The sequence below is a fragment of the Amphiprion ocellaris genome, chromosome 2, assembly GCF_022539595.1.
Source record: "Amphiprion ocellaris isolate individual 3 ecotype Okinawa chromosome 2, ASM2253959v1, whole genome shotgun sequence".
In the NCBI taxonomy this organism is placed as follows: Eukaryota; Metazoa; Chordata; class Actinopteri; family Pomacentridae; genus Amphiprion; species Amphiprion ocellaris.
Window position 1 is genome coordinate 5,721,844 of NC_072767.1, and position 25,767 is coordinate 5,747,610.

Consider the following 25,767-nt stretch of genomic DNA (forward strand, 5'->3'; position numbering starts at 1 on the left):
TGAGTCATTCTGGACAAGTTTAGGGGAAAGTAGGTAATTTTGGGTAAACTTTAAGTTTACCCATGTTGGTCGGTGGTTGGTCACAACAATTATAGACGATGAAAGGATCATTTTACCAACAGAAGATCCCAGAATGATCTTCTAGACGTGATTCATTCTGTGGCAAAACTGTTTTCTAAAGCCAGATTCAGTGTTTAGATTGTGACACCTGCATGGATGTAAAACTGGTCTGGTGTCAGTTTTTAACAGAACTCAATGATGTTTTTCCATCCCTGAAAATGTCACGTTTCTGTCTGCTGTACTGAGAAAGTTATGAGGCTCAGAAATGATGGAAAAAGCCCCGAATGCAGTGCTTGGGTCAGATCCAGATGATTTTATATAAACGACCCACTTTCAGGCTGCAGCGTGTTGCAGCTTATTATTTTTAAGAAGACATCTTTTTCAGTCCATCAGCACCAACTCGGCCGATCCACAGCTTGTCATCAAACCATCCCATAATATGACTGCCTGCAGACGGCAGGCCATCATCTCTGACAGCACGCCTTAAGTGGCTTTCATCGCCATGCCAACCAGCAAAATATAGGAAGCTGAAACAATGAAGAGACGACTGCCTGAATATCCTGGTTACTGCTGCTGCTGGAACTTCATCCACAAACACTTGGTCCTTTTTATAGTCTGGTTGAGCTTCTACACATTTATCCACACCCTCATGAAGTCTTTCTGGTTTTAGATCAGTGGTAGCGTTACAGAAGAAAAGGTCAAATGCAGCGTCTAATTCTGTTAAGCTTTTCTACAGTCTGACAGTGGCTTCATTCCTTTGACTGAGGTTTCCTGGAAGGACTCTTAAAGTGATTATAAAGGCTGGATGATGAGCTGGAGATCACAGAAATAGATTCCACATTGACTCAGAAGTGCCTTTTCCTCAATCAGCAGATTTTTTTTAATCAAATTTACATGAAAGGAATCCATCTTCCATGTAGTCAGGGTGGACAGAGGCTGCTTGTTCTTTATTGATAAGCTCATATTCTGGATTAGCTCAGAAAATATGTCTCAGATTTTGCTCAGTCTTCATGAATTTGTTCATCAGAGACAAAAACTATGTCCAGTAAAACATTTTGGCTGAATTTTGAGGTGTTTCAGATGTTTTCAGACCCTGGAAATTGTCTATTTTGAATTTAAAAACATCTTATGGCCATTTGAAGTGTTCAGTATCTGGAATACCTTTTATATCTAGTATATCACCAATACCTTGGATTAATGAAGTATCCATCCATCATCCATCCATTCATCATTCATCCATCTATCCATCCATCATCCATCCATCTATTGTCCATCATCCATCCATCCATTCATCATCCATCCATCAATCCATCCATCCATCCATTCATCATCCATCCATCAATCCATCCATCCATCCATTCATCATTCATCCATCCATGCATCATCCATCCATCCATCATTCATCCATCCATCATCCATCCGTCCATCATCCATCCATCCATTCATCATCCATCCATCATCCATCCATGCATCATCCATCCGTCCATCATTCATCCATCCATCATCCATCCATTCATCATTCATCCATCCATTCATCATCCATCCGTCCATCATTCATCCATCCATTCATCATCCATCCGTCCATCATCTTCCATCCATCATCAATCTATCTGTCCATCATCCATCCATCCATCATTCATCCATCATCCATCCATCCATCCATCATTCATCCATCCATCTGTCATCCATCTTCCATTCATCCATCCATCATCCATCCATCTGTCATCCATCCATCCATCCATCTTCCATCCATCCATTCATCCATCCACCTTCCATCTATCCATTCATCCATCCATCCATCTTTCATCCATTCATTCATCCATTCATCCATCCATCCATCCATCCATTTATTATCCATCCATCCATGATCATCCATCCATCTTCCATCCATCCATCTTCCATCCATCCATCTGTTGTCCATCCATCCATCCATCTTTCATCCATTCATTCATCCATTCATCCATACATCCATCCATACATCCATTTATTATCCATCCATCCATGATCATCCATCCATCTTCCATCCATCCATTCATCCATCTGTTGTCCATCCATCCATCCATCCATCCACAGTCATGACATTTGATGAGGACATGTGATTGAATGACTCCAGCAGAGGTCTGATTTTATTAATAATATTTTATTAATGGTCTTTGAAAATGGAAGAAAGAAATATAAAATGTTCAAACCAGAGTGACATCGTGGCCCCAGAAGGTTCCTGTAAGTGTTTCTAAATGGATGTATGATGAGATTTGTTGGTGTTGTAGCTGTGGGAGTTATAAATCTGGAGATATGAGAATGAGATTGTGAAAATACTAAAATTCTCAGCTCTGAAAACAAATGAAATTCTTAAAATTGAGCAAAATGTTTTAACAGAACTTAGTTTTAGGTCCCAAATAACAAATGAGTGACTCTTAGTTTCCTATTATTCACATGTTCAGGATAGTCCAAGATGTTGTTTATTAGATCTGAGCCACATCATCAGTATTTCTGTGCTTTTCTTCCAGGTCTGACTCATATAGTGCAGCTGGACCTGGACCTTAAATACAGGACCAACATCAGGGACCTTTTCCAGGAGTTTCAGCGGTTTCCTCCCGGGGCTGTGATCGGCATCAGCAGGGAGATGCAGCCGGTCTACAGGTAGGAAGAGCTTCCCTTTGCTCCAGCTGCTGTTGATGGAAACAGGACGGTAGAATCTGACAGCCAAGTGTCTGCTGACGGCGAAACCGCCAGGACCTTTGAGATGTTGACATTCACATGAATAACTGAGACTGGGCTTCGCTGTGAAGTTGTGGCTTTTAACTGTCCGCTCAGTGTTGATGCTTTCCGGCTCAAACTGGATCAAAGACCGACACCTGAGAAAAGTCCCAAAGATGCCCTCACTTTGTTTTAAAATCAGCCAAAAGCAAGAGTTAAAGAGGAAATATTACAGAACTGTCGGCAATATTTTAACCGAATAAAAATATATTAACTGATAAGGCAAAAGATGAAGACGGTCGTGATGTCAGTAAATGTAGATCAGCTGTAGTTCCTGGTTGTTCCACCAGGTGGAGCCTCTTCCTGTTTGATACAAATACAAATGACAAAGACTAATGTGGAGGTTAATGGACACCAGAGTGAAACAATGAGACAAAATGACAACAGAGACATGAAAGATAAAAGTCATAATGCAAAGACGACACAAAGCAATAAAAAATTAGACAACACAAACAGGACACAAAAACACAACCAAAAAACAACAGGTAAGAGACACAACGACAAAAACGAGACAAAACGATGAAAATGAGACACATGATAAAAAAGAGACACAAAACAACAAAAACTAGGCACAAAATGACAAAAACAAGACACAAAACAACAAAAATCAGGCACAAAATGACAAAAACAAGACACAAAATGACAATAACAAGACACAAAGCAACAAAAACAAGACACAAAACAACAAAAACAAGACACAAACTGACAAAAACAAGACAGGAAACGACAAAAATTAGACAAAATTACAAAAACAAGACATGAAACGACGAAAATGAGACACAAAACCAAAAAAATAAGACACAAAACAACGAAACAAGACACAAAACAACAAAAATAAGACACAAAACAAAAATGAGACACAAAACGACAAAAATAAGACACAAAATGACAATAACGAGACACAAAATCCCAAAATACAAGGAAGAAGAAGGTTGTGATGTCAATAAATGTAGATCAGCTGTAGTTCCTGGTTGTTCCGCCAGGTGGAGCCTCTTCTTGTTTAATACTGTAGAGACCAGAGGAAGCATCACTCAGACTACAGTTCATGTTAAAGCAGAGAACATTGTGGGAGTTTAGCAGCAACGGGCACCATGACAAAGACTAATGTGGTGATTAATGACTTCCAAGATGAAGTGGGACAGAATAAAGTTGTATTTGTTGCCCAGATCGTGTGTTTGTTGATGTCAGCCATGCTCAGTTTGTGTTATCAATTCATGTGATATTAATTGATAATGCTGCCGATTATTGGAAAATTATTCAAAATGTGCATCTTTAGCATCCTGCCACAAACTGATACCTGAGTGACAGCGGATGTAAACGTAGGGAGAAAACAGGGTAATTCTACCATCCATATCATTGTTTTTAGACATAAATATCCTTCATGAAACATTTAAAAGCCAAACTAAAGCAAAAATAAGTATTTTAAATATAGAAAAATGCAGTTATGCTACCTAGCAACAGGCACCATAATAGACTAATGTGGAGGTTAATGCTCATTCCATTCAGCATTTGTCTAAAAGTGTAGTGAGCATATATATGTGAAATATACAGATTTTCTGACGCTGGTATTTCATCTCCACACCGGTTCTTTGTGTGTTCGGACATAAAGACAGCATTCTTTGGTTCGGTGGCTTGAACCCATCACACAGGAAGTCAAACAGAGTCCTGCTGTCGCTAACCCGAGGCATCGCTTGGATCTTCACAGCTACTTTCTGTCACAGATTCAAAGTGAGAAAGAACATCAGAAGTCTGCAGATTCACAGGATCTCAGTGGTGTCGGAGTTTCTCAGCTCCGAGCACAGATTCAGAGGCTGTAAAGCAGCTTTAAGGGACAGTAACGGTCTATTTAATGACCGAGAAATGTTAAATATCCACTCAGAGTGAAAATAGGAAACAGTTTGATTTGTGAGTGTGCAGTAATTTCGGGTTCTTGACAGAAAGACAGCTGGAGATCTGTTATGTCTGTTTAAGAACTCAATGAACCAAAAACCAGAGAGAACACTGTTTAAGAGGAACTGCTACTCAGTTCATGGAGGAAAGAATCAGATTTCAGCTCCTGAAGAACCTCAGTGAGCTTCAGCTTCTGTTGTATTTCAGCAGCTTCTTCTGGCAGAATCACTGAACAGTTTAAACTGAAGTGTTGCTAATGTTCAGCCATCTGGACTTTAGATGAAACTCTGGTGTCATTTATTTATTTAACAGTCAGCACTGAGAGGATGGAACACGACTGATTATAATACAGAAAAACAGCCAACTGTGAACCTTTATGACACCTGAATGAAGCATTCACCTCCTAAATCTGCCCACAGAGACTAGAGAGGCCACCAAGACTCCTATGACTGCTCTGAAGGAGAAAGAGACTAGTGAGGGAGGCCACCAAGACTCCTATGACTCCTCTGAAGGAGTTACTAGAAAGAGACTAGTGAGGGAGGCCACCAAGACTCCTATGACTTCTCTGAAGGAGAAAGAGACTAGTGAGGGAGGCCACCAAGACACCTTTTTAAAAATCCATCTCAAACACCTCATTAAACTGACCGTGATTCATCACTGGATATGAATAAAAGGATAAAACTTCCAGAGGATATTGAATGTTTTCTAGATGTTTTTCTACATCTCTAACTAGACGCTAGTCAGAGTCAGCAGCTCTACACGTCCAGCGGTGACAGGATGATGGGATGTTTTCTCTCATGTCGTCTTTTAAGTCCTTAGTGCCAGAAAAATGATTGCAGATTCAGCCTGATCCAAGCAGAGTGTCGCCTCCTGTCAGAAACATTTGTCTCCTCCAGTGATTCAGACGTTTCTGCTGCCAGTCAGTAAATAAATAATCTGACAAACTAAAGACCAGATAAAGGTCAGCTCATGTCAAGGTTTAGTTCAGGGTTTAGTTTTTTCATATTCCAGACCAAAACTAATTTCGGTCAAATGCTTTGGCTAAATTTAGAGAATTTAATGTTGTCAGACTTGGAGTTTTTTCTATTTTGACCTTCCAAAACATGTTGGAAGCTATTTTAAGAGTTCAGTATCTCCAGAAATCAAACTCCCACAGACATTAAACTTAAACACAGACTGAACAGTTTTCTAGCAGATCCAAATGATTAAATGGATCCAACAGAGGACACTTTTTATCATTAATAAACCTTGAAAATAGGAAAAAAAATCTTCTGTTCCTGTAAGTGTATATCTATGGATGGATCCATGTTCCTACTAAAATACAGTCTTTGGTCAACACTCCAAAAACTGTGTCCAAAATAAGATAAAAATTGGCTTGAAACTTGGTCACAGTCACTCAAAATGCTCCAAAATGACTCAAAATTTGACCATAATCCGATAGAGACCAAAGTGACTTGAAACTTGCTTAGAATGACTCAGAATTGTCCAAAATGACAATCATCAACAATTATTAGTCTTGAAAATGGAAAAAAGGGCTGAATGTTCAATCCGTCCAATGGTCTAGTGTCTCCTTAAAGTTCCTGTAAGTGTATATCTATGGATGGATCCATATTTCTACTAAAATCCAGTCTTTGGTCCACATTTCTCCAACTGTTGAGGCTCTAACATCAGTAGAATCTGATGGGTTAAAGTCTGACCAGACAAGGTTCCAGTTTTAGGATATTTAGACTGTTTAAGATCACTCAAAAATTATCCAAAGTGACCCCAAATGTTCCAAAATTATGTGAAACGTCCAAAATGATTAAAAATGTGTCAAAAATAAGATCAAAACTGGCTTGAACCTTGGTCAGAATGACTCAAAATTGCCAAAAATAACTTAAAATTTATCCCAAATTATTAAAATTGTATCCAAAATCAAATCGCGACTGTCCAAAGTGACTTTAACTGTGTCTAGCATGACTCTAGGTTGTCCAAAATGGCAATAATCAACAATTATTAGTCCTTGAAAATGGAAAACAAGTACAAAATCTGCAGCGCCCCCTGGTGACTAAACTCCTTCTCATTTCTCAGGTCAGGAAGCAGAATCAGCTGTGTTCTCAGATCGTTCTGTTCTGTCCTCGGTGGATATCATCTGATGCTGGGTCAGCTTCTTTAATTATCGTCTTAGAGACATATTTGTGAGTTATTTTTGCAAACACAGCTGATTAAGACTCAGCTGATGCAGGAGGCATCAGACAGTTCAGATAAACTGGTGTTTGAACAGTGTTTTATTATCGGTCTGGAAGGCTGTGGAGGGAAACGCTGTGGAACCAACATCACTTATTCTGCTGCTTCAGCCTCTGATCAGACAGTTTCCTCCATGCTGACTCCTGATCCAGAGCATGAATTATAGTTTAGTTTGGATTTTCAACTCTGTGTGAAGCTGTCAACCCACTTTTATTTTACACAAAAATGACAAAACGGAGCTTAAATAAGTAAGAATTAACAGAGAAAGACACAAAAGGATGGTAAAACAACACAAAAATGACAAAAAGACAAAAAGATGCTTAAATAACTAAGAAGACACAAAAATGACAAAAATGTGGCCAAATTTTACACAAAAATGACAAAACGATGCTTAAATAAGACAAAAAGAAACAAAAATGACACAAGTATGCTTAAATAAGACAAAAAATTACACAAAAAGACAGAAGAGTACAAAAATAACACAAAAATAACAAAATGATGCTGAGATAACTAATCAATTGCACAAAAAGGTAACTAACAGGTAGCTAACCAATAATGTTCCTGCTCTGTGTAGCCCCACCCCCTCACTGCCTCCATGTGAACCAATCAGAATGAACCTCTCAGTCCAGCAGCTGCTTTAAGAGGAAACACGAGTCTTCATGCACTGATGAACATCCAGAATCCCGATGGTGCCCACAACTATAGGAGGACCCTTAGAGTTAGCATGTTGTAGGCTAATGTTAGCATTAGCTACTATTACAGGAGGATCCTTAGTTAGCATGTTGTAAGCTAATGTTAGCATTAGCTACAACTACAGGAGGATCCTTAGTTAGCATGTTGTAGGCTAATGTTAGCATTAGCTACAACTATAAGAGGACCCTTAGAGTTAGGATGTTGTAGGCTAATGTTCGCATTAGCTACAACTATAAGAGGACCCTTAGAGTTAGCATGTTGTAGGCTAATGTTCGCATTAGCTACAACTATAGGAGGATCCTCAAAGTTACCAGGTTATAGGCTAATGCTAGCAATAGCTACAACTGTAGGAGGATCCTTAGAGTTAGCATGCAGTAGGCAAATGTTAGCATTAGCTACAACTATAGGAGGATCCTTCGAGTTAGCATGTGGTAATGTGACTAATCTTAGCGTTGATGGCAGTGGTAGTAATGTGGCTAACATTGGCTTTGATGGTAGTAGTAGTAATGATGCTAACGTTAGCAGTGATGCTCAGATCTCTGTATCAACTGTAGCACTGACGCACATTCACAGATGTTAAACTTTAATTATAACCAGGACTGGGAGGGTTACTGTGTTTTCATGTTAGCATCTGTTAGCTTCTCTCCTGCCCTTTTTGCTCATTGAACCCCATTTTAATGCAGCTGAGCTACGATAGAGCTCTTCTCATTTCCAGATGTTTCTGTTGTCAGACAACAGAACAAGGATGAAACAGAGAAACTCATCCAGACCACATGCTAACATGCTAACCAGCAGCAGCTTCATTTAAATACTGATTTTATAACGTCGTCTGACGTCGTCGTCAAACACAGCAGTTAAAAACATTCACACAGATTTACTGGAAAATTATCTTTAGAGATAAAGTTAGAAGATAGAAAGTCTCATTCATCTGCCAGACAGAGAGAGTCTCCTTCCTGAAGGGGGCGGGGCCAGCAGCAGCTCATTTAAAGCTACAGACAGTGAAACGGTTTAGAATAAAACCAGATTTTAGAGTCATGGAGGAAACTTTGTGGTGTTTTGAGCCAAAAAAATTAACAGAACACAATCTTAGTTTGCTGAAAATGTATTCAACCTTTAAAGTTCAGCATTGAGGAGTCAGTGAAGGTTTGCCGATTATAGTGGAGGTTCTGACTGAGAAAACCTCCAAAACATGAATGTAAGTCACTGTAATCCCATCTGAAGTGATGGAAACATAGGTGTGTGTGTGTGTGTGTGTGTGTGTGTGTGTGTGTGTGTGTGTGTGTGTGTGTGTGTGTGTGTGTGTGTGTGTGTGTGTGTGTGTGTGTGTGTGTGTGTGTGTCTTTGTCCTTCAGCTGATTTTTCCAGGATAATAAAACAAACACTCATTCCGTTTAGACTACTGCTCTGTTTTCCACTAAGACTCGGCATCAAAACAGGACGTCACTGAGTGTGTGTGTGTTAATGTGTGCGTGTGCGTGTGCGTGTGCGTGTGCGTGTGCGTGTGCGTGTGCGTGTGTGTGTGTGTGTGTGTGTGTGTGTGTGTGTGTGTGTGTGTCTTTGTCCTTCAGCTGATTTTTCCAGGATAATAAAACAAACACTCATTCCGTTTAGACTACTGCTCTGTTTTCCACTAAGACTCGGCATCAAAACAGGACGTCACTGAGTGTGTGTGTGTTAATGTGTGCGTGTGCGTGTGTGTGTGTGTTCAGGTGTGAGCAGCAACTGCTATAAACACTGCGGCAGGTGGTTCCTTTGGGACTCTTAAACACTGAAACAATAAATCACACTGAGGAAAAGAAATCTGTAATTTCACACGTTTTTCTTTTGATTTTACAGTTTTTTTCTTTATTTTTGAAAAAATCAATAGGACTACAAACACAGAAAATTTGATGTCATCTAATGTAAAATAACATTGACTAGCTGTGAATATTCACATTTTAATTCTTTTAAAAGAAAATTTACTTCTTTTTTTTAACCAAGATAGTTTTAAAAAAATGCACAAATTTATTAGAAGAATTTAATAAATATTCCATTTTTATTTGCCAAATGTACTTTTTTGTTTTTTTAACATTATTTTTTATTTTACTAGATATTATATGTAATTTAGCTATATGAAAACTCAATACAATAATTAAAATGATTTATTATTATGTTGTGTTACTTATGTATAATTAAAATTATTTATGTTATTATATATTGTATAATAATGGTATATATTATTATACCATTTTTCAGTCCTTAATATACAGAATTTTTCTTTAACATAATGGCTATTCATCTGCAAAAAAATTTAAAAAAATTTTCGTTGATTTAAAAACAATCAGAATTAATGTCATTTTACAGAAAAATGTTGTAAAAATGATTTTAAAAATACAGATGTTTTAAGGGTTTACGTAAATAGAAAATCAATAAATTCTCCAGTGATTTTATATATCTGTAATTAAGTAAAATGGGGAGATGATGTAAAATAGCAGTAAATTGTTTAAAAAAATAACAGTACAATTTTAAAAAATGTTTTTTTATTTACATTTTAGTGATAATTACCAGAAAAGTAACTATTCATTCTGTAATTTTACACACATTTGTTTGTTACGAGAGCTTTCTTATATAATATATAATATTCTAATAATGTATGTTTTAACAACAAATATGTGACATAAATGTGTTTCCATCAGTGAATAATATCTCAAAATACAGTTTTTACCATTACAATTATGTATTTTTATCATATATTATAAATAGTTTCATTAGCTTTGGTAGTAGTAGTAATGTGGCTAACGTTAGCTTTTATGGTAATAGTAGTAATGTGGCTAATGTTAGCTTTTTTGGTAATAGTAGTAATGTGACTAACATTAGCTTTTATGGTAATAGTAGTAATGTGGCTAATGTTAGCTTTTATGGTAATAGTAATGTGGCTAACCTTAGTTTTTATGGTAGTAGTACTAATGTGGCTAACGTTAGCTTTGATGGTAGTAGTAGTAATGTGGCTAATGTTAGCTTTGATGGTAGTAGTAGTAATGTGGCTAGCATAAACTTTGATGGTAGTCGTAGTAATGTGGCTAAAGTTAGCTTTGATGGTAGTAGTAGTAATGTGGCTAGCATAAACTTTGATGGTAGTCGTAGTAATGTGGCTGAAGTTAGCTTTGGTAGTAGTAATAATGTGGGTAATGTTAGCTTTTATGGTAGTTGTACTAATGTGGCTAACGTTAGCTTTGGTAGTAGTAATAATGTGACCAACGTTAGCTTTTATGGTAGTAATAGTATTGTGGCTAACGTTAGCTTTGATGGTAGTAGTAATGTGGCTAACGCTAGCTTTGATAATAGTAGTAATGTGGCTAATGTTAGCTTTTATGGTATATCTTCTGACTTGTTTATAAAATCTAACTCCACCCTATAGGTTTTTTTTTTTTTTTTTTTTTAATTTTTTTTTACTAAATTCTGTGTGTTTCAGTTGATATTTTCGGTCCCTAAGTGATAATAAAATGTGATGTTTTTATGATTTAATGCTGTCTCAAAGTCAGAATAATTGTGTCATCAGTGGGTTTTTGGAGGTTCAGCTGTAGTTTTCCTGCGAGGCTCCAAACAGATCGGTATCTCTGCTGCTGTGTTATCGGTCGGGTGGGAATCCCCGGCTGGTGTTGTTCCTGTTCTCTCATTGAAAACACGACAGCTCAGACTCCCCGCTAGACGATAAACTCACAGCGTTTGTGTGAAAGTTTTCAGCCTCTGCAGAGCTGCAGGGCTGAACATGTGGGGAGGTTTGTCTTTGTCAACAGTCCTTCAGTGGCAAATTCCAGTTTTCAAACACATTCCTGATAGCAGCAAACCACTTTTCCTCCTCTTTTTAAAGGAAATTAAAAAGTGCTGACAGCAGCTGGGGGTTTTACGTCACTGAGGCTCTGAAGGATATTACTGTCCACCGGTCTGCTGCTGCTGCCGTGATTCAGCTACAAGTCCACAAGAGTTATTGGTGTAATTTAGCTGGAATGGTGGTGACTGGTGGGTCATTTAGTGAAAAATTAATCAGACACTCCCTCTAAACCCCCTCAGAATCAGCTGATTCTTCTTTTCTACCACAGAGAAACACAAAATCAGCATATAAAAGAGGTGAATATTCTCCAAAAAGACATAAAATCTCCACTAAAAGAAGCAAAATTACCCAAAGAATCATCTGGTTCTTCATCTCCAGCAACTTTATTAATGATCAGAGTTCTACCTTCATACTGGGAATATTTCCAGAGTTTCAGGTCCTTGAAGTCCATAGAGGTTTGCAACAAAGATGACTAAAAAAGCTGGAAAAATCCCATTAAAAGAAACCAAAGACTGGTCCACCCAAAAGACCCCACACCACACAGTCAGAAGAGCAACCTGGTGTATGCAGTTAAATGCAGTGAGGAATGCTCAGATCTCTACATAGGGGAAACCAAACAGCCACTTAACAAGCGTATGGCTCAACACAGAAGAGCCAGTTCCTCAGGACAGGATTCAGCGGTCTTCCTTCACCTCAAGGAAGAGGGACACTCATTTCAGGACACCAATGTTCAGATTTTGGACAGGGAGGACAGATGGTTTGAGAGAGGTGTGAAAGAAGCCATCCATGTCAAAGTGGAGAAGCCATCTCTGAACGGGGGGGTGGTCTGCGACATCATCTTTCGCCATTTTACAATCAGGTCCTTTCAAAACTCCCCAAAAGAACTACTCGGCAGAATGACTCAGGTGAGGTGGCTCATGCTAACGACCACCATTAGCATACGAGGGCTCGGTGAAACTCACATTTCAACGACCCCTTTGTCACTCCCTGGCTCCCAACGACCATCGTTGAGGAGCCAGGTGGGCCTTGGCAATGGTCGTCGGAATGTGAATAACACTGACCACACCTCACAGAGGTTATAAGCTGAGGCAACATCAACCACCACCAGAACTGAAGAAGCCTCTTGGATGAGAGGTGAAACGTCTTCAAGGAACCTTCTTAAAGTCCAGTTGGATTGATTTAAACAACTTTGGATAACCATGACCTGGATGAATGAGAAACTACACAGACAGGTGAATATACCACAAAAAGACACAAAATTTTCCACCAAGAGATGCAAAATTACCACAAAAACACATCTGCGTTCTGGAAAAAACTGCAACTAAAATAACTAAAAATGCTGGAAAATTACTACAAATGTGGCATAAATTACCACAAAAAGACACAAAATCACCCCAAAAAGTACCAAAATTACCACAAAACTGGTGAAATTGCAGCAAAAACTCAAATTTGGCACAAAAACACACAAAATAACCACAAAAACAGCCAATATTACCACAAAAAGACACAAAATCACCCCAAACAGAGCCAAAAATATCCTGAAAGGTTCAGATATGCCAGGAAAAGCCCCCGGATTCACCACAAAAGGACCAAATTTACCATGAAAAGAACTAAAACTACCAAGAAACGGGGGAAATTGCAACAAAAATTCAAATTTGACACAAAGAACATGCGAAATCACCACAAAAATATGCAAATTCACCATAAAATATACCAAAATTACCACAAAACAGGTGAAATTGCAACAAAAACTCAAATTTGGCACAAAAAAAATTGACCAAATAAGTTCCTTCCTGACCTCATTTTGTTTGTCTATTAAGTAAAGCACAAGATAAATAGTTTAGCAGCAACGGGCACCATGACAGAGACTTCTGTGACAGTTAATGACCTCCAGCACTGTGACGTACTGGATTAGCGTCTGGTAGCTTTTTTGGTCACCAGTTTTTGTAAAATGTTCTAAAGTTGATTAAAAACTGATAATTGTACAGTAATAAAAGCCCTTTGTGGTTATTATTTTACTGATATTCTCAGAAAAAAAATTATCAAAGAAATTGTCACATATTAGCTAATTGAATAATGTCCACTGTACTTTAGGGGTTCAATAATGAATCAGTTGTTTATTGCTAATGCTGCCATCTATTAGATCAGGAAATGGTTTAAAGTTCCCTAATCAGAAAAATACAAATATGTCTCATAAATGTTGAAACTCTTTAAAAACCATCTTCCAGCTGGATCAGTGGATGAACTGCTCACTGGAGACTGAACATTAAACAGAAAGAGAGGTTTCCTCCTGACACCGTGTAGGAGGCTCTGGTCTCCTGGGCTTCCAGACGTTAGAGATGCAGCTGTGGGATGTTTTCACCAATAATGAAGTTTCCTGAGGCAGGATGAGCTGCTGCTGGTGGCAGGAGGCGATTCTGCTGCTGAGCTCCGTCCATTAGCAGCAGAAAACCTCTACTAACACAGGAAACCAGTCCAGCTGAGTGGATGCTCAGCCGGACGCACACATTAACATATTACAGGCTAACGGCTAGCTGGGCTGCTAACAGGGTTCCTGCTGCTGGAACGTCTGGATAATGTTCTGCTGGAACGTCTGGAGGATGTTCTGCTGGAGCGTCTGGACGATGTTCTGCTGGAGCGTCTGGAGGATGTTCTGCTGGCAGGTCTGGAGGATGTTCTGCTGGAACGTCTGGGGGATGTTCTGCTGGAGCGTCTGGAGGATGTTCTGCTGGAACGTCTGGAGGATGTTCTGCTGGAGCGTCTGGATGATGTTCTGCTGGAGCGTCTGGAGGATGTTCTGCTGGAGCGTCTGGAGGATGTTCTGCTGGAGCGTCTGGAGGATGTTCTGCTGGAGCGTCTGGAGGATGTTCTGCTGGAGCGTCTGGAGGATGTTCTGCTGGAGCGTCTGGAGGATGTTCTGCTGGAGCGTCTGGATGATGTTCTGCTGGCAGGTCTGGAGGATGTTCTGCTGGAACGTCTGGGGGATGTTCTGCTGGAGCGTCTGGAGGATGTTCTGCTGGAACGTCTGGAGGATGTTCTGCTGGAGCGTCTGGATGATGTTCTGCTGGCAGGTCTGGAGGATGTTCTGCTGGAGCGTCTGGAGGATGTTCTGCTGGAGCGTCTGGAGGATGTTCTGCTGGAGCGTCTGGACGATGTTCTGTTGCAGCGCTGCTGGTTGTCAGATGTTAAAACTAGTCCAATATTCCAGCTTCTCAAAGGACACAAGGATGGTCCCAGTTAAACCAGTAGGTTTATCTGTTTTCATTCCGTCAGTCAATCATTAGTTGCAATATCGTAATTTAGTTTATTTACAATTTAAATATACACCGATCAGGCATAATGTTACAACCACCTGCCTGATGTTGTGTTGGTGCCCTCTTTGTGGTCAAAAGACCTGTGGGGTCTGGACTAGAGGACTTCTCAAGGATCTGGACCAGAGGACCTCTAGGGGCGTCCTATGGGGTCTGGACCAGGACATTGGCAGTGGATCCTTTGGTTTCTCCAGTGGAGTCTCCAGTGGGTTCTCCAGTGGGTTCTCCAGTGAGTTCTCCAGTGAGTTCTCCAGTGGGCTCGCCAGTGGGCTCTCCAGTGGGTTCTCCAGTGGTTTCTCCAGTGGACTCTCCAGTGAGTTCTCCAGTGGGTTCTCCAGTGGTTTCTCCAGTGGGTTCTCCAGTGAGTTCTCCAGTGGGTTCTCCAGTGGGTTCTCCAGTGGGTTCTCCAGTGAGTTCTCCAGTGGGTTCTCCAGTGGGCTCTCCAGTGAGTTCTCCAGTGGGTTCTCCAGTGGGTTCTCTGGGAATCAAACTTGTTCCACTGCATCCTGCTGATGTTTGATCAGGATGGGGTCTCGGAGGTTTGGAGGTCAAACCAGCATTTTGGGTGATTGTTGTGTTCCTCCAGATGTTCCTGATTGGTTGATGTTCTTGTGATGTGGTGGGATTCATCTTCCTGCGTGGGTAGAACAGCAACATTAGGGACTGTTATTTGGAGTGATCTAGTTCTGGGATGACGTTTATTTGGTGTCTAAGTCTCATCAACATGGACGCCAGAATCCAGGGTTTTCCAGCAGAACTCCAGATAGAACCGATAATATCGATGACGTTCTCTTCACCTGTCAGTGGTTTTAATGTTGTGGCTGATGGGTGAAACGTCACTGTTTTAGTAGAACATCCCATCTTCACTTAAAGTGTAACTTCCACTTTTATTTCTTCACCTGTGATGTTTCATCCAGATCACCTGGAGCACGTCTGAAGCTTTTCATGTAGTTCTGCTTCCTGAGCGAATCTAGATTTCATTTGTTTCTGATATTTGTTGTTTTCTGTTGTTTTGTGTGTTTTTTGTCATTTTGTGTTGATTTGTGTCTGATAATTTTGTGTCATTTTCTATTTTGTGTCTTGTTTGTTGTTGATTTTTGTCGGATTGTTGTTTTCTGTCTTGTCTTTCATCTCTTTTTTGTTGTTCTGTCTCATTCTTTTCAGTCTGTCTGGTTTTTGTTGTTTTTTGTCATTTTATTTTGTTTTTTTTGTCTGTTTTGTGTCATTCTGTGTTGTTTTTTTAGAACAAAAAAACTTCTTCGTTCTACTAAATGTTCCCACTTGCATAAAGAGCTCAGGTCAGGGTTGGTTTTGTGTTTTTTTTTACGTTCTCTGTCGTCTCTCGCTGTGTTCAAGCCCAGTTTTTCATGAATATTTCACTTGCAGCTCCCAGAATAATCTGGATTCTGCAGTGAGTTGACGTGTGAACAGCGAACAGACGAGGTTAACATCCGTCCTCGTGTTCAGCTGGAATCAAACATCTTTGCTCCAGGTGTTATTCGGTGGGAGGAAATGAGCGCTTTGTACTTCCTCCAAAAAGCAGAAGAAAAAAAGGGTCCAAGCGCTGAAAACTAAGATCTCAGTAGATCTGAATGAACAACAGCAACACTCTGGGAACATGACAGATGCAGCCGTGACCCAGAGTCTGTTTGTTTCATGCATTTTTTATCGGTTCCATCTGCTCCTCTGCAGGATCAGAGAACAAAACAGTGACTGTTTTAGTCCTGAACACCTGAACACACCTGCTCCAGGTAACATAGAGGCCTGCTGTCCTTCAGAAGCAGCTCAAACTGTCTGTGGAGACGTGAAGAAGCTTCTTGTTCTCAGAGAGCTTTAAGAAACAGACCAGATGTTCGGTTTCACTCCTTCCAGGTTTTCTCTTAATGTCATTACATCATCGGAGTGTGATCCGGTTCTTCACAAACACTGAATTATTCACAGTGTTTTCTTCATGGGAGTCATAACTGCAGCCTCCATAAAGAACATCAGAAACCTACAAATAGTTCCTCTTTACGCTGTGAATTACATCATAGAAAACACCAGAAATAATCACCAAATCTGATCAAACTCACACCAAAAAACCTCCTCAGAACATCTGGTTCTTCATCTCCAGTAACTTTATCAATGAGAAGAGTTCTGCCTTCATCCTGGGAATATTTCCAGAGTTCCAGGTCCTTGAAGTCCATAGAGGTGTTTCCAGATTTATCACTTTTTAATGGACTTTTTCCATCATTTCTGAGCCTCAGAACTTCATCAGTCCAACTGATAGACATTACAAAATTACCACAAAAACACCCAAAATCACAACAAAAAAGTACCAAAACTACCATAAAACAGGTCAAATCGCAACAAAAACTCAAATTTGGCACAAAAAAACTGCAAAATTACTCCAAAAAGAGCCAAAATTCCCCTAAAACTAGAGGTGGGCAGATCAATCCAAATATTGATAATATCGATACCAGCGTTGGTATTGATATTGAATGATACCAGTGCAACGATATTGATACTTGAGTTTCAGTTTCTGTCCTGTATGTCTGAACTGATGCGGCTTCAACAAACAAGCGACCTGATTGGCTGTCAGAGGTCCTCCATCTGAGGAGCAGCTAATCCTCCTCTTGTGATTGGATGTCGTACCGTCACATGACTCAGCAGCGTCAGACAAACAAGCAGGCTGAGCTACATGTTTAGATGCTGGACGTTCCTGAACCAACACTGAAGAAAGAAGAGGCAGAGAGGGAGAAGTATGACTGAGATCCAGCTGATGATCAGACTGCAGGCAGGAAGATACTGAACCAGAGACAATTACAAAGACTAGTGCTGTACAAAATTAAATAATCATTCATCACAGGGATGATTTTTAGCTTCTAACCACTGTCAGAAAACAATTGACTGCGGCCTTTAAAATTTAAGAATGTGCTCCGCTCGTAGAAGACGTAGCGGACTTACGTGCGCTGTTTTCTCTGCTCATAGAAAACAACACATGGATAAAATCAATCGCTTTCATCTTGGACTAATCTGAAATGAGGACACTTTATCTCACTCTTTTCAAAGTAAATTTTGCTCTCACACCTGTCTGATCACTAGCCACTGAGCAGCATCTACCACAGTCTGTGCTGTGAGGCGTTCAGGGAATATCGGTAAATGTCTGTCGATAAGCAAATGTTCAGCTCCTGAGGTGTTTCACCTGTAACCAGGTGCGACCAGGTGGGTGCGACGAACTGACAATGTCTGTCACACTTTATTATCAAAGACAATAACCTTGGAGGAATTAAAAGATCATATTTAACATTACAAAAGTAACTGTGCAAAAAAAATCATCTTAAAAATCTAGTACTGCAAAAGTTAGTCTGGAGTATCGTTATCGGTATCAATATCGGTAATACTGGCCCTGTTTTTACTTGGTGTCGGATCGATACCAAATTTAGCAGTATCACACACCACTACCTGAAACGTCCAAATATGCCAATAAAAACATGCAAAGTAACCACAAAAAATGGCCAAATTTACCACGAAAAAGCACCAAAACTATCACAAAACAGGTGAAATTGCGACAAAAACTCAAATTCAGCACAAAAAATCAACCTAATAGGACTAAAGTTCCCTCCAGAACCTCCTCAGAACATCTGGTTCTTCATCTCCAATAACTTTATCAATGATCAGAGTTCTACCTTCATACTGGGAATTTTTCCTTAAAGTCCATAGAGGTGGGTCCAGATTTATCGCTTTTTAATGGACTTTTTCCATCATTTCTGAGCCTCGGAACTTCATTAGTCCAGCAGATAGACACACGACATTCAGGAGAAAAAACACATCTGAGTTCTGGTAAAAACTGACTCCAGATCAGTTTAAATACATCCAGGTGTCTCAGTCTGAACACTGGATCTGTCTTCAGAAATATTCACCACAAAAAGGCACCAAATCACAACAGAAACAGTCAAAATTGCCACTAAGACTCAAATTCACCATAAAAAATGTGCAAAATCAACACCAAAAAAATGTGAAATTGTCACTAAAAGACACAAACTCATTGTCATTGCCATTAAAATCACCTGCATCATCCTAATCATATGATCTGGTTCTGTTTCCATCACAGAGAACATCCTAACCTCAGATCCTCTCCATTAAACCTGGTTGAGGCTCTAGGTTTTGTGTCCAAACACTGAATCTGAATACAAATGTCCTCTGACTGAAGCTGAGTGTCGTTTAGCTGCTTTTAGCCGGTTTGTTGGCAGAACTGAGCTGAGTTGGTTCCAGACTCTTGCTGCTGTTTGTTCTGCAGACGTGGACTGAAACTCAGATTCCTTCACTTTTCCCAACATCCAGCAGCTCAGACATTCGTACAAAGACTTCAAGCTCCTGGCTGTACAAACAGGAACATAGTGGTGTGTTTTACACCAGATCTGTGCCAGAATTTACCTTTTTTTCAGTTGTAGAGACTAAAAAAGAAAGATTGCAGTTGTGTTTTGCAGCAACTCTCCTCACATCATCAAAAATTAAGTTTTGCTGGAATTTTCTGTGGCTGGTAAAGTGTTTGGTGGATCAGTCTGATTCATTTCAGTCAGACTTCTGGAAATACTGGATGTAGCTCAGATTTTATTCAGAGTTTATTTGTTATGTGAGACCCAGAACTAAGTTCTGAAGAATATTTTGTCCAAATTTTGAGAATTTCAGATGTTTTAAAACCCGGAAATTTTTGTATTTACCTTCAAAAATACCTTTGATGCCATTTTTAGGGTATCTCCAGAAACAAAACTAACAGCTGTTAGATGTGGTGAGAACAGACAGAATAGTTTGAATGGATCCAGCAAAGGACACATTTTTAATTACTGGACCTTTCACCAACGTTCATTCCAGGCTGGTCTAGTGTCTCCATAATGTTCCTGTATGTGTATATCCATGGATGGAATCATATTTCTACTAAAATACAGTCTTTGGTCAACATTTTATCAACTGTTGAGGCTCTAACATCAGTAGAATCTGATGTGTTAAAGTTCAACCAGACAAGGTTCCAGTTTTCGATGTTTTGGAGTCAAACCTGTCCAAGACGGCTGAAAATTGTTCAAAATGACATGAAATTGGCTCGAAATTAGATTGTCCAAAATTCTTTAAAATTGTCCAAAATATCCTAAAACTGATCAAAAATTACTTAAAATCTATCCAGAATATCGTAAAACATATCCAGTAATACTCAGAATGTGTCCTAAAGAAGATAGAAATTGTACAAAATGACTAACAAACCTCTTAAAATGACTTAAAACTTGTCCAAATTACTCAGATTTGTCCAAAATGTGTTTTAACATATCCAAAATTTGTCAATATCTTTATCAAAAAAGTTCAAAATTACTCAAAGTTGCTAAGACTGACAATAAAGAGAAATTTTCTGCCCTTAAAAATGAGGGAAAAAAGTTCAAAACCTTTATTTCTGGTTGCATTTACTTCAAACTGACCTCTATCTGTGTTCTTATCTCCTCAGACATACGTTCTGGCAGTACCGGAAGGAGAACCCTCAGACCCGGGTGGGAGATCCTCCTCCGGACGGCCTGCCGGGCTTCAACAGCGGCGTCATGCTGCTGGACCTGGGTGCCATGAGGGCCTCGGCTCTGTACAACCGGCTGCTGGAGCCCGGCAACGTGGCCCAACTGGCCGACCAGTACCGCTTCAGGGGCCACCTGGGCGACCAGGACTTCTTCACCATGATCGGCATGGAGCATCCGGAGCTCTTCTACCTGCTGGGCTGCGGCTGGAACCGGCAGCTGTGTACCTGGTGGAGGGACCACGGCTACGGAGACGTCTTCCTGATGTACTACCGCTGCGACGGACCCGTTTACATCTACCACGGGAACTGCAACTCCCCCATCCCAGACGACTGAGCTCAGAATCAGAGCTGGAGAGGATTATAGCTGCTCACTGGGAGGACCGGACCTGAATGGAGACACATCTGAAGCTCAAATAGGGGAGTAAAGATGGTCTTAGCCTGGACCTGCAGAGGAGATGGACCGCCATCATCTCTAATCATCACATCCAGGATTTATCAGAAGCATTTTCAGAGGAAAAATTGTTTCAGACATCAGTGGTTCTTCTTCATGAGACTTTTCATGGACCAGTTTCTGTAGTTCAACTCAACATCATCAGGAGAAAACTTCTATTTACTCAAAATTTCAAACTCATTTCATGTCTTCAGTGTGTCTACGAGACAATTCTTGTCTTTTAAAGCTGGTTGAATTTGATCTCATTCTTAAATTAAGCCAAAATATCTAAATCTAGTAATAAAACCCCAGAGGACCCGGGATGCTGCCCTGAGGGATGCGACAAGCAAACCATTAAAGAACAAACTGCTGAAACAACGAGAGGTTGTTGTTAGTTTGAACGTACTTTTGTTGACTGCAGACGCTGCCCCCTGCTGGTCGAGGGGCTCCTGACGCGCCCCAGCATAAAATATATCACAATACACAGTGTTTATCTGGGTTATTTTAGAATATTAAAGATGAAAAATGTTTCAGACATCAGTGTTTCTTCTTCATGAAACCTTTGAGGGACCAGTTTCTGCAGTTCAACTCAACATCATCAGGAGAAATCTGTGTTTCTTCTATTTATTAAAAACTTGAGTCGTTTTATGTCTTCAGTGTGTCTACGAGACACTTCTTCTCGATGAAAACTGATTAAATTGGTTCTCCTTCTTAAATGCAGTCAAAATATCTGACTTGAGTAATAAAACCCCAGAGGACCTGGGTTGCTGTGTTGAGGGACGCCACATGTAGCCATTAAAGAACTAACTGCTGAAACGAGAGATTGTTGTTAATTTGGACGGACTTTTAGTCAACCGCAGACGCTGCCCGCTGCTGGTCAAGGGGCTCCTGAAGGGCCCCAACATAAAATATATCTCGAAGCACAGTGTTTATCTGTGTTATTTTACAATACTAAAGCTGAAAACGGTTTCAGACATCAGTGTTTCTTCTTCATGAGACCTTTGAGGGACCAGTTTCTGTAGTTCAACTCAACATCATCAAGAGAAAACTCCTATTTACTCAAAATTTCCAAGTCATTTTATGTCTTCAGCATGCCTGTGAGACACTTCCTGTCCTTTAGAACTGATTTAATGGGTTCTCTTTCTTTAATGAATCCAAAATACTTGATTAGTGCCATAAAACTCCAGAGGACCCAGGATGCTGCCCTGAGGGACGCCACAAGCAAACCATTAAAGAACTAACTGCTGAAACAAGAAGAGGAAACTCAAACACTGCAGTTTTTAGTTTGGATGGTCTTTTAGTAGACCGCAGACGCTGCCCCCTGCTGGTCGAGGGGCTCCTGAAGGGCCCCAACATAAAATATATCACATATACACAGTGTTTATCTGGGTTATTTTAGAGTATGAAAGATGAAAACTGTTTCTGGATCAGTGGATGTTTGTTACTTCAGGTACTAATAAGCCGATGCTGATAATCAGAGGAATGCTGAACCGTAGTTTCTAATAAATCAGGATGGTGTCGGTATAAAATCAGCCTTCTGGTTCAGTTTATATAAAATCAACTCAATCTGAACTTCCTTGATTCTTTTATGTTCAATAACTTTAGTATATTTTATGAGATTGTGTAAAACATTATCTTCATGGACTGATCTACTGTTGATCTCAGTGTTTATACATGAATAGGATTTAATTTGATGAGGATCTGAAAGATTAATTTTTATTAAGGCATCTTGGAACATCTACACCAGCAACACAGAGCTCTGCTCTAACCGTAGATCTGAATGTGTCCAAATCCGAAGACTAATTTGGATGTCTTCACCAAAGACGAAAAGTTCTAAACAGCAGAAAGAGTCTCTGGTATGGTAAATCAGGAAACCAAGAGGGTTGAAAACAACCAAGTTTCTCCAGAGCTGCAGGACAAACTTGAAACTTATTCAGTATTCAGTAGAAGAACCTTCAGGTCCATCATTGGTCCTGTTGGTCTCCATCAATCTGAACATTTGAAGTTTCTCCTCCTCCTTCTCTATAAACTGTTAAACTCTGTCAGGGTCCTCAGAGATCCTGATCAACAGAACTTTTCTAGTTCTCAGCTGGATGGAGGTCTGGACTCTGACTCCTCCAGAACTTCTACCTTGTTGTCTTCAAACCATCTCTGAGGATCTTTGTCTGTTTGCTTCGACATCGTCTGGATGGAGAACTGATCTTCTCCACGTCTCAGTTCTCTTCCGACTGCATCAGGTTGTCCTCCAGGATTTAATTTACCCTCTTCTACCTTTACAAGCCTTCCAGGTCCTGCTGCTAAGGAACACCATGATGCTGCCACCACCATGCTTCACAACATGATGCTGCCACCACCGTGCTTCACATCATGATGCTGCCACCACCATGCTTCACATCATGATGCTGCCACCACCGTGCTTCACATCATGATGCTGCCACCACCGTGCTTCACAGTGGGGATGGTGTGTTTGCAATGATGTTCAGTGTTTGGTGTCCATCAAACGTATCATCTAGTCTGATGGACATAAAGCTCCATCCCGGTCTCCTCAGACCAGAGAACCTTCTTCCAGGTGTCTTCAGAGTCTCCACATGTCATCTGGTGAACTCTAGTCCAGATTTAATTCTAGCTTTTTCCATCAGAGTCTTTCTCTTTGTCTCCATAAAGCTTTGACTGGTGAAGAACAGACAACAGATGCTGGATGAACAGTCTGAAGCTGGAACTCCTTCAGAAGAGTAATAGGAGTCTTGGTGGCCTCCCTCTCTAGTCTCTCAGTCTTTGAGGATGTCCTACTCTAGTCAGATTTATTCTATTCCATTTTCTTTCTCTCCAGCAGCTGTAACTTCCCGTCCTGACTTCCCTCTGCTTCCTCAGCAGGTGAGAGTTAATCTGGTGTCTTTACTTCCCACCAGAGGACTCCATGTAGCTCCTTTCAAACATCGTCTTTCAGGTGGAGAGAAGAAAACCTCCGTCTATGAGGTTTAGCCGGAGGCTGTGAGGCTCTCAGAGACAGTGACCCACTTCTGAATTTTCTTGCCTCGCTCACTGAACTGGTTCACAGAAATGTCAACACTCAGTATTCATCAGTCGGGGAATCGTCTGAGGTGATGTTCACTGAAACACCGAGTCAAACCGAGGCTGCAGGGCTCTGAGGAACAAACGTTTCTCAGTCAGTGAGCTTCCTTTGAATTCACCTCCAAGCCACTCAGGACAACAGATCTGCAGCTGTGAAGGAGAAGAAGGAATCATAAAAAATCACCTCCTGATTGTACTTTCCACACATCCAGAGTTCCTTTGATCAACCAAACCTGAAGGTTTTCAACTTTCTTCAGACTCTGAGCCATGAAAAGCATCATGTGACTCTTCTTCTCTATGAATCCGACCAATCGTGTGACGCCTGCTTCAGTCAGAGGAACAGGTCGTTGTCATGGAGATCTGGGAGGAAATGAAACGTATAAACGCTGTGAGTTCAGAAATTTAAATCTGACTCTGAAACATTAAACTTCACTCATTTAAACATCAACATTCAGGTCCCAGAATGAAGACAACGTAGAAATAACTTTAGTCTTTGGACAAATCAAAGTAGAATTAATTTTCCTGAGTGAATGTTCTCTAATAAATACCAACAGACGAATCAGTGTTCTAATCAGAGTTCTATCAGAACCAGCAGAATAAACGGACTGATCAGCTGATCAGAACCAAACATGAAAACAGATTTATCCGTTTTCTGCATCACCAGCTGAATACATGTAGGTTCTACTATTTCTACAGGTTCTACTGGTTCTACATGTAGGTTTTATAGGTTCTACAGGTTCTACTGGTTCTACATGTAGGTTCTATAGGTTCTATACATTGTACATGTAGGTTCTACTGGTTCTACAGGTTCTATAGGTTCTATACATTCTACATGTAGGTTCTACTGGTTCTATACATTGTACATGTAGGTTCTACTGGTTCTACAGGTTCTATAGGTTCTATACATTCTACATGTAGGTTCTACTGGTTCTATACATTGTACATGTAGGTTCTACTGGTTCTACAGGTTCTATAGGTTCTATACATTCTACATGTAGGTTCTACTGGTTCTACAGTTTCTACTGGTTCTGCTGGTTGGTTCTGTAACTGTACGGCTCCATTCAGTGGAATTACTGGAAGAACTGGTTTAAAAACAAACTCCATCCGTTACCATGGAGATCTAGCTGTGCAGCAACACTTGCCATGGTGATCTGGCTGTTCCTATCGGTTACCATGGTGATCCAGTAGGTCAAAATGGAGCCTTTTCTTCATGACATTAGAAATTGAACATCCCATAATAACACATTCATGTCTTCATTTCTCCATTTTTCAGTTCTAAATCTTCTTCTCAGCTGCAGAATAAATCTGTAAAATCCATCAACTGTACGACAACGTGGTCAGAAAACCGACAACAGGAATGACTGTAGTGTTTCTGCTGGGATGGATTTAATCTGTCGGCGTCTTGTAGCTGAAAGGTTCAAACTTTATCTTGAGTTCATTCCTGTGTTCCAGCAGCTTCATGTTTTCATCCAAACACCTCATGGTTCTCCAGCAGCAGCAGAACTTCTTCCTGTTTGGTTCATTGTTCAGATTTATTGGTGTTTCTTTCAACAGACGACAGCGTCTAGAACCATTCAGGGGTCGATTCCCTCTCGTCTGCTTTCTCTGTTCAGATGATTTTACCGACAGAAATGTAGAAACTGTCTTTATTTTTAACCTGAAATGTTCCATTTGTTTCCACTTTTCCTAAATAAATGATGTGATCACGTTCTATGTTGTTACTCTATTAGAGAACCTAATAAGTGTGAGTGTGTCCTCTGTTCCTGCAGTTATTAGAACCACATGCTGACGTCTTTAACAGAACAAAGCAGCTCCAGTCTGAAACATGTTCATGGAGGCTTCATGCTCCTCATTAGATCAGTTTGACCCGTTTCTGTCACTCAGCTCTGACGTGAGTTCAGTTATTTAACATTCAGACAGAAAAAAACCTTCAATCAGCTTCAACCTGCAGAGAAAAACTGAAATATAAAGATTTATTCAG

At 40.2% G+C, this 25,767-nt stretch overlaps 1 protein-coding gene across 2 annotated transcripts in view; it reads left to right on the forward strand.

The window, feature by feature from the left end:
• The window catches only part of xxylt1 (xyloside xylosyltransferase 1), a 49,779-nt gene extending 24,251 nt beyond the window's left edge, over positions 1-25,528 (forward strand). The window contains exons 4-6 of one of the 2 annotated variants that reach the window (XR_008599690.1): positions 2,568-2,700; positions 20,222-23,820; positions 23,890-25,528. Coding sequence is in view for 1 of the 2 variants with exons in the window: in XM_055005055.1 (XP_054861030.1) it covers positions 2,568-2,700; positions 20,222-20,618 (530 nt within the window). In the remaining variant the exon portion in view is untranslated. Of the gene's footprint in view, positions 1-2,567; positions 2,701-20,221 lie in introns of both variants that reach the window. The other variant, XM_055005055.1, reaches the window with a different exon arrangement.
• Positions 25,529-25,767: the final 239 nt, after the last annotated feature.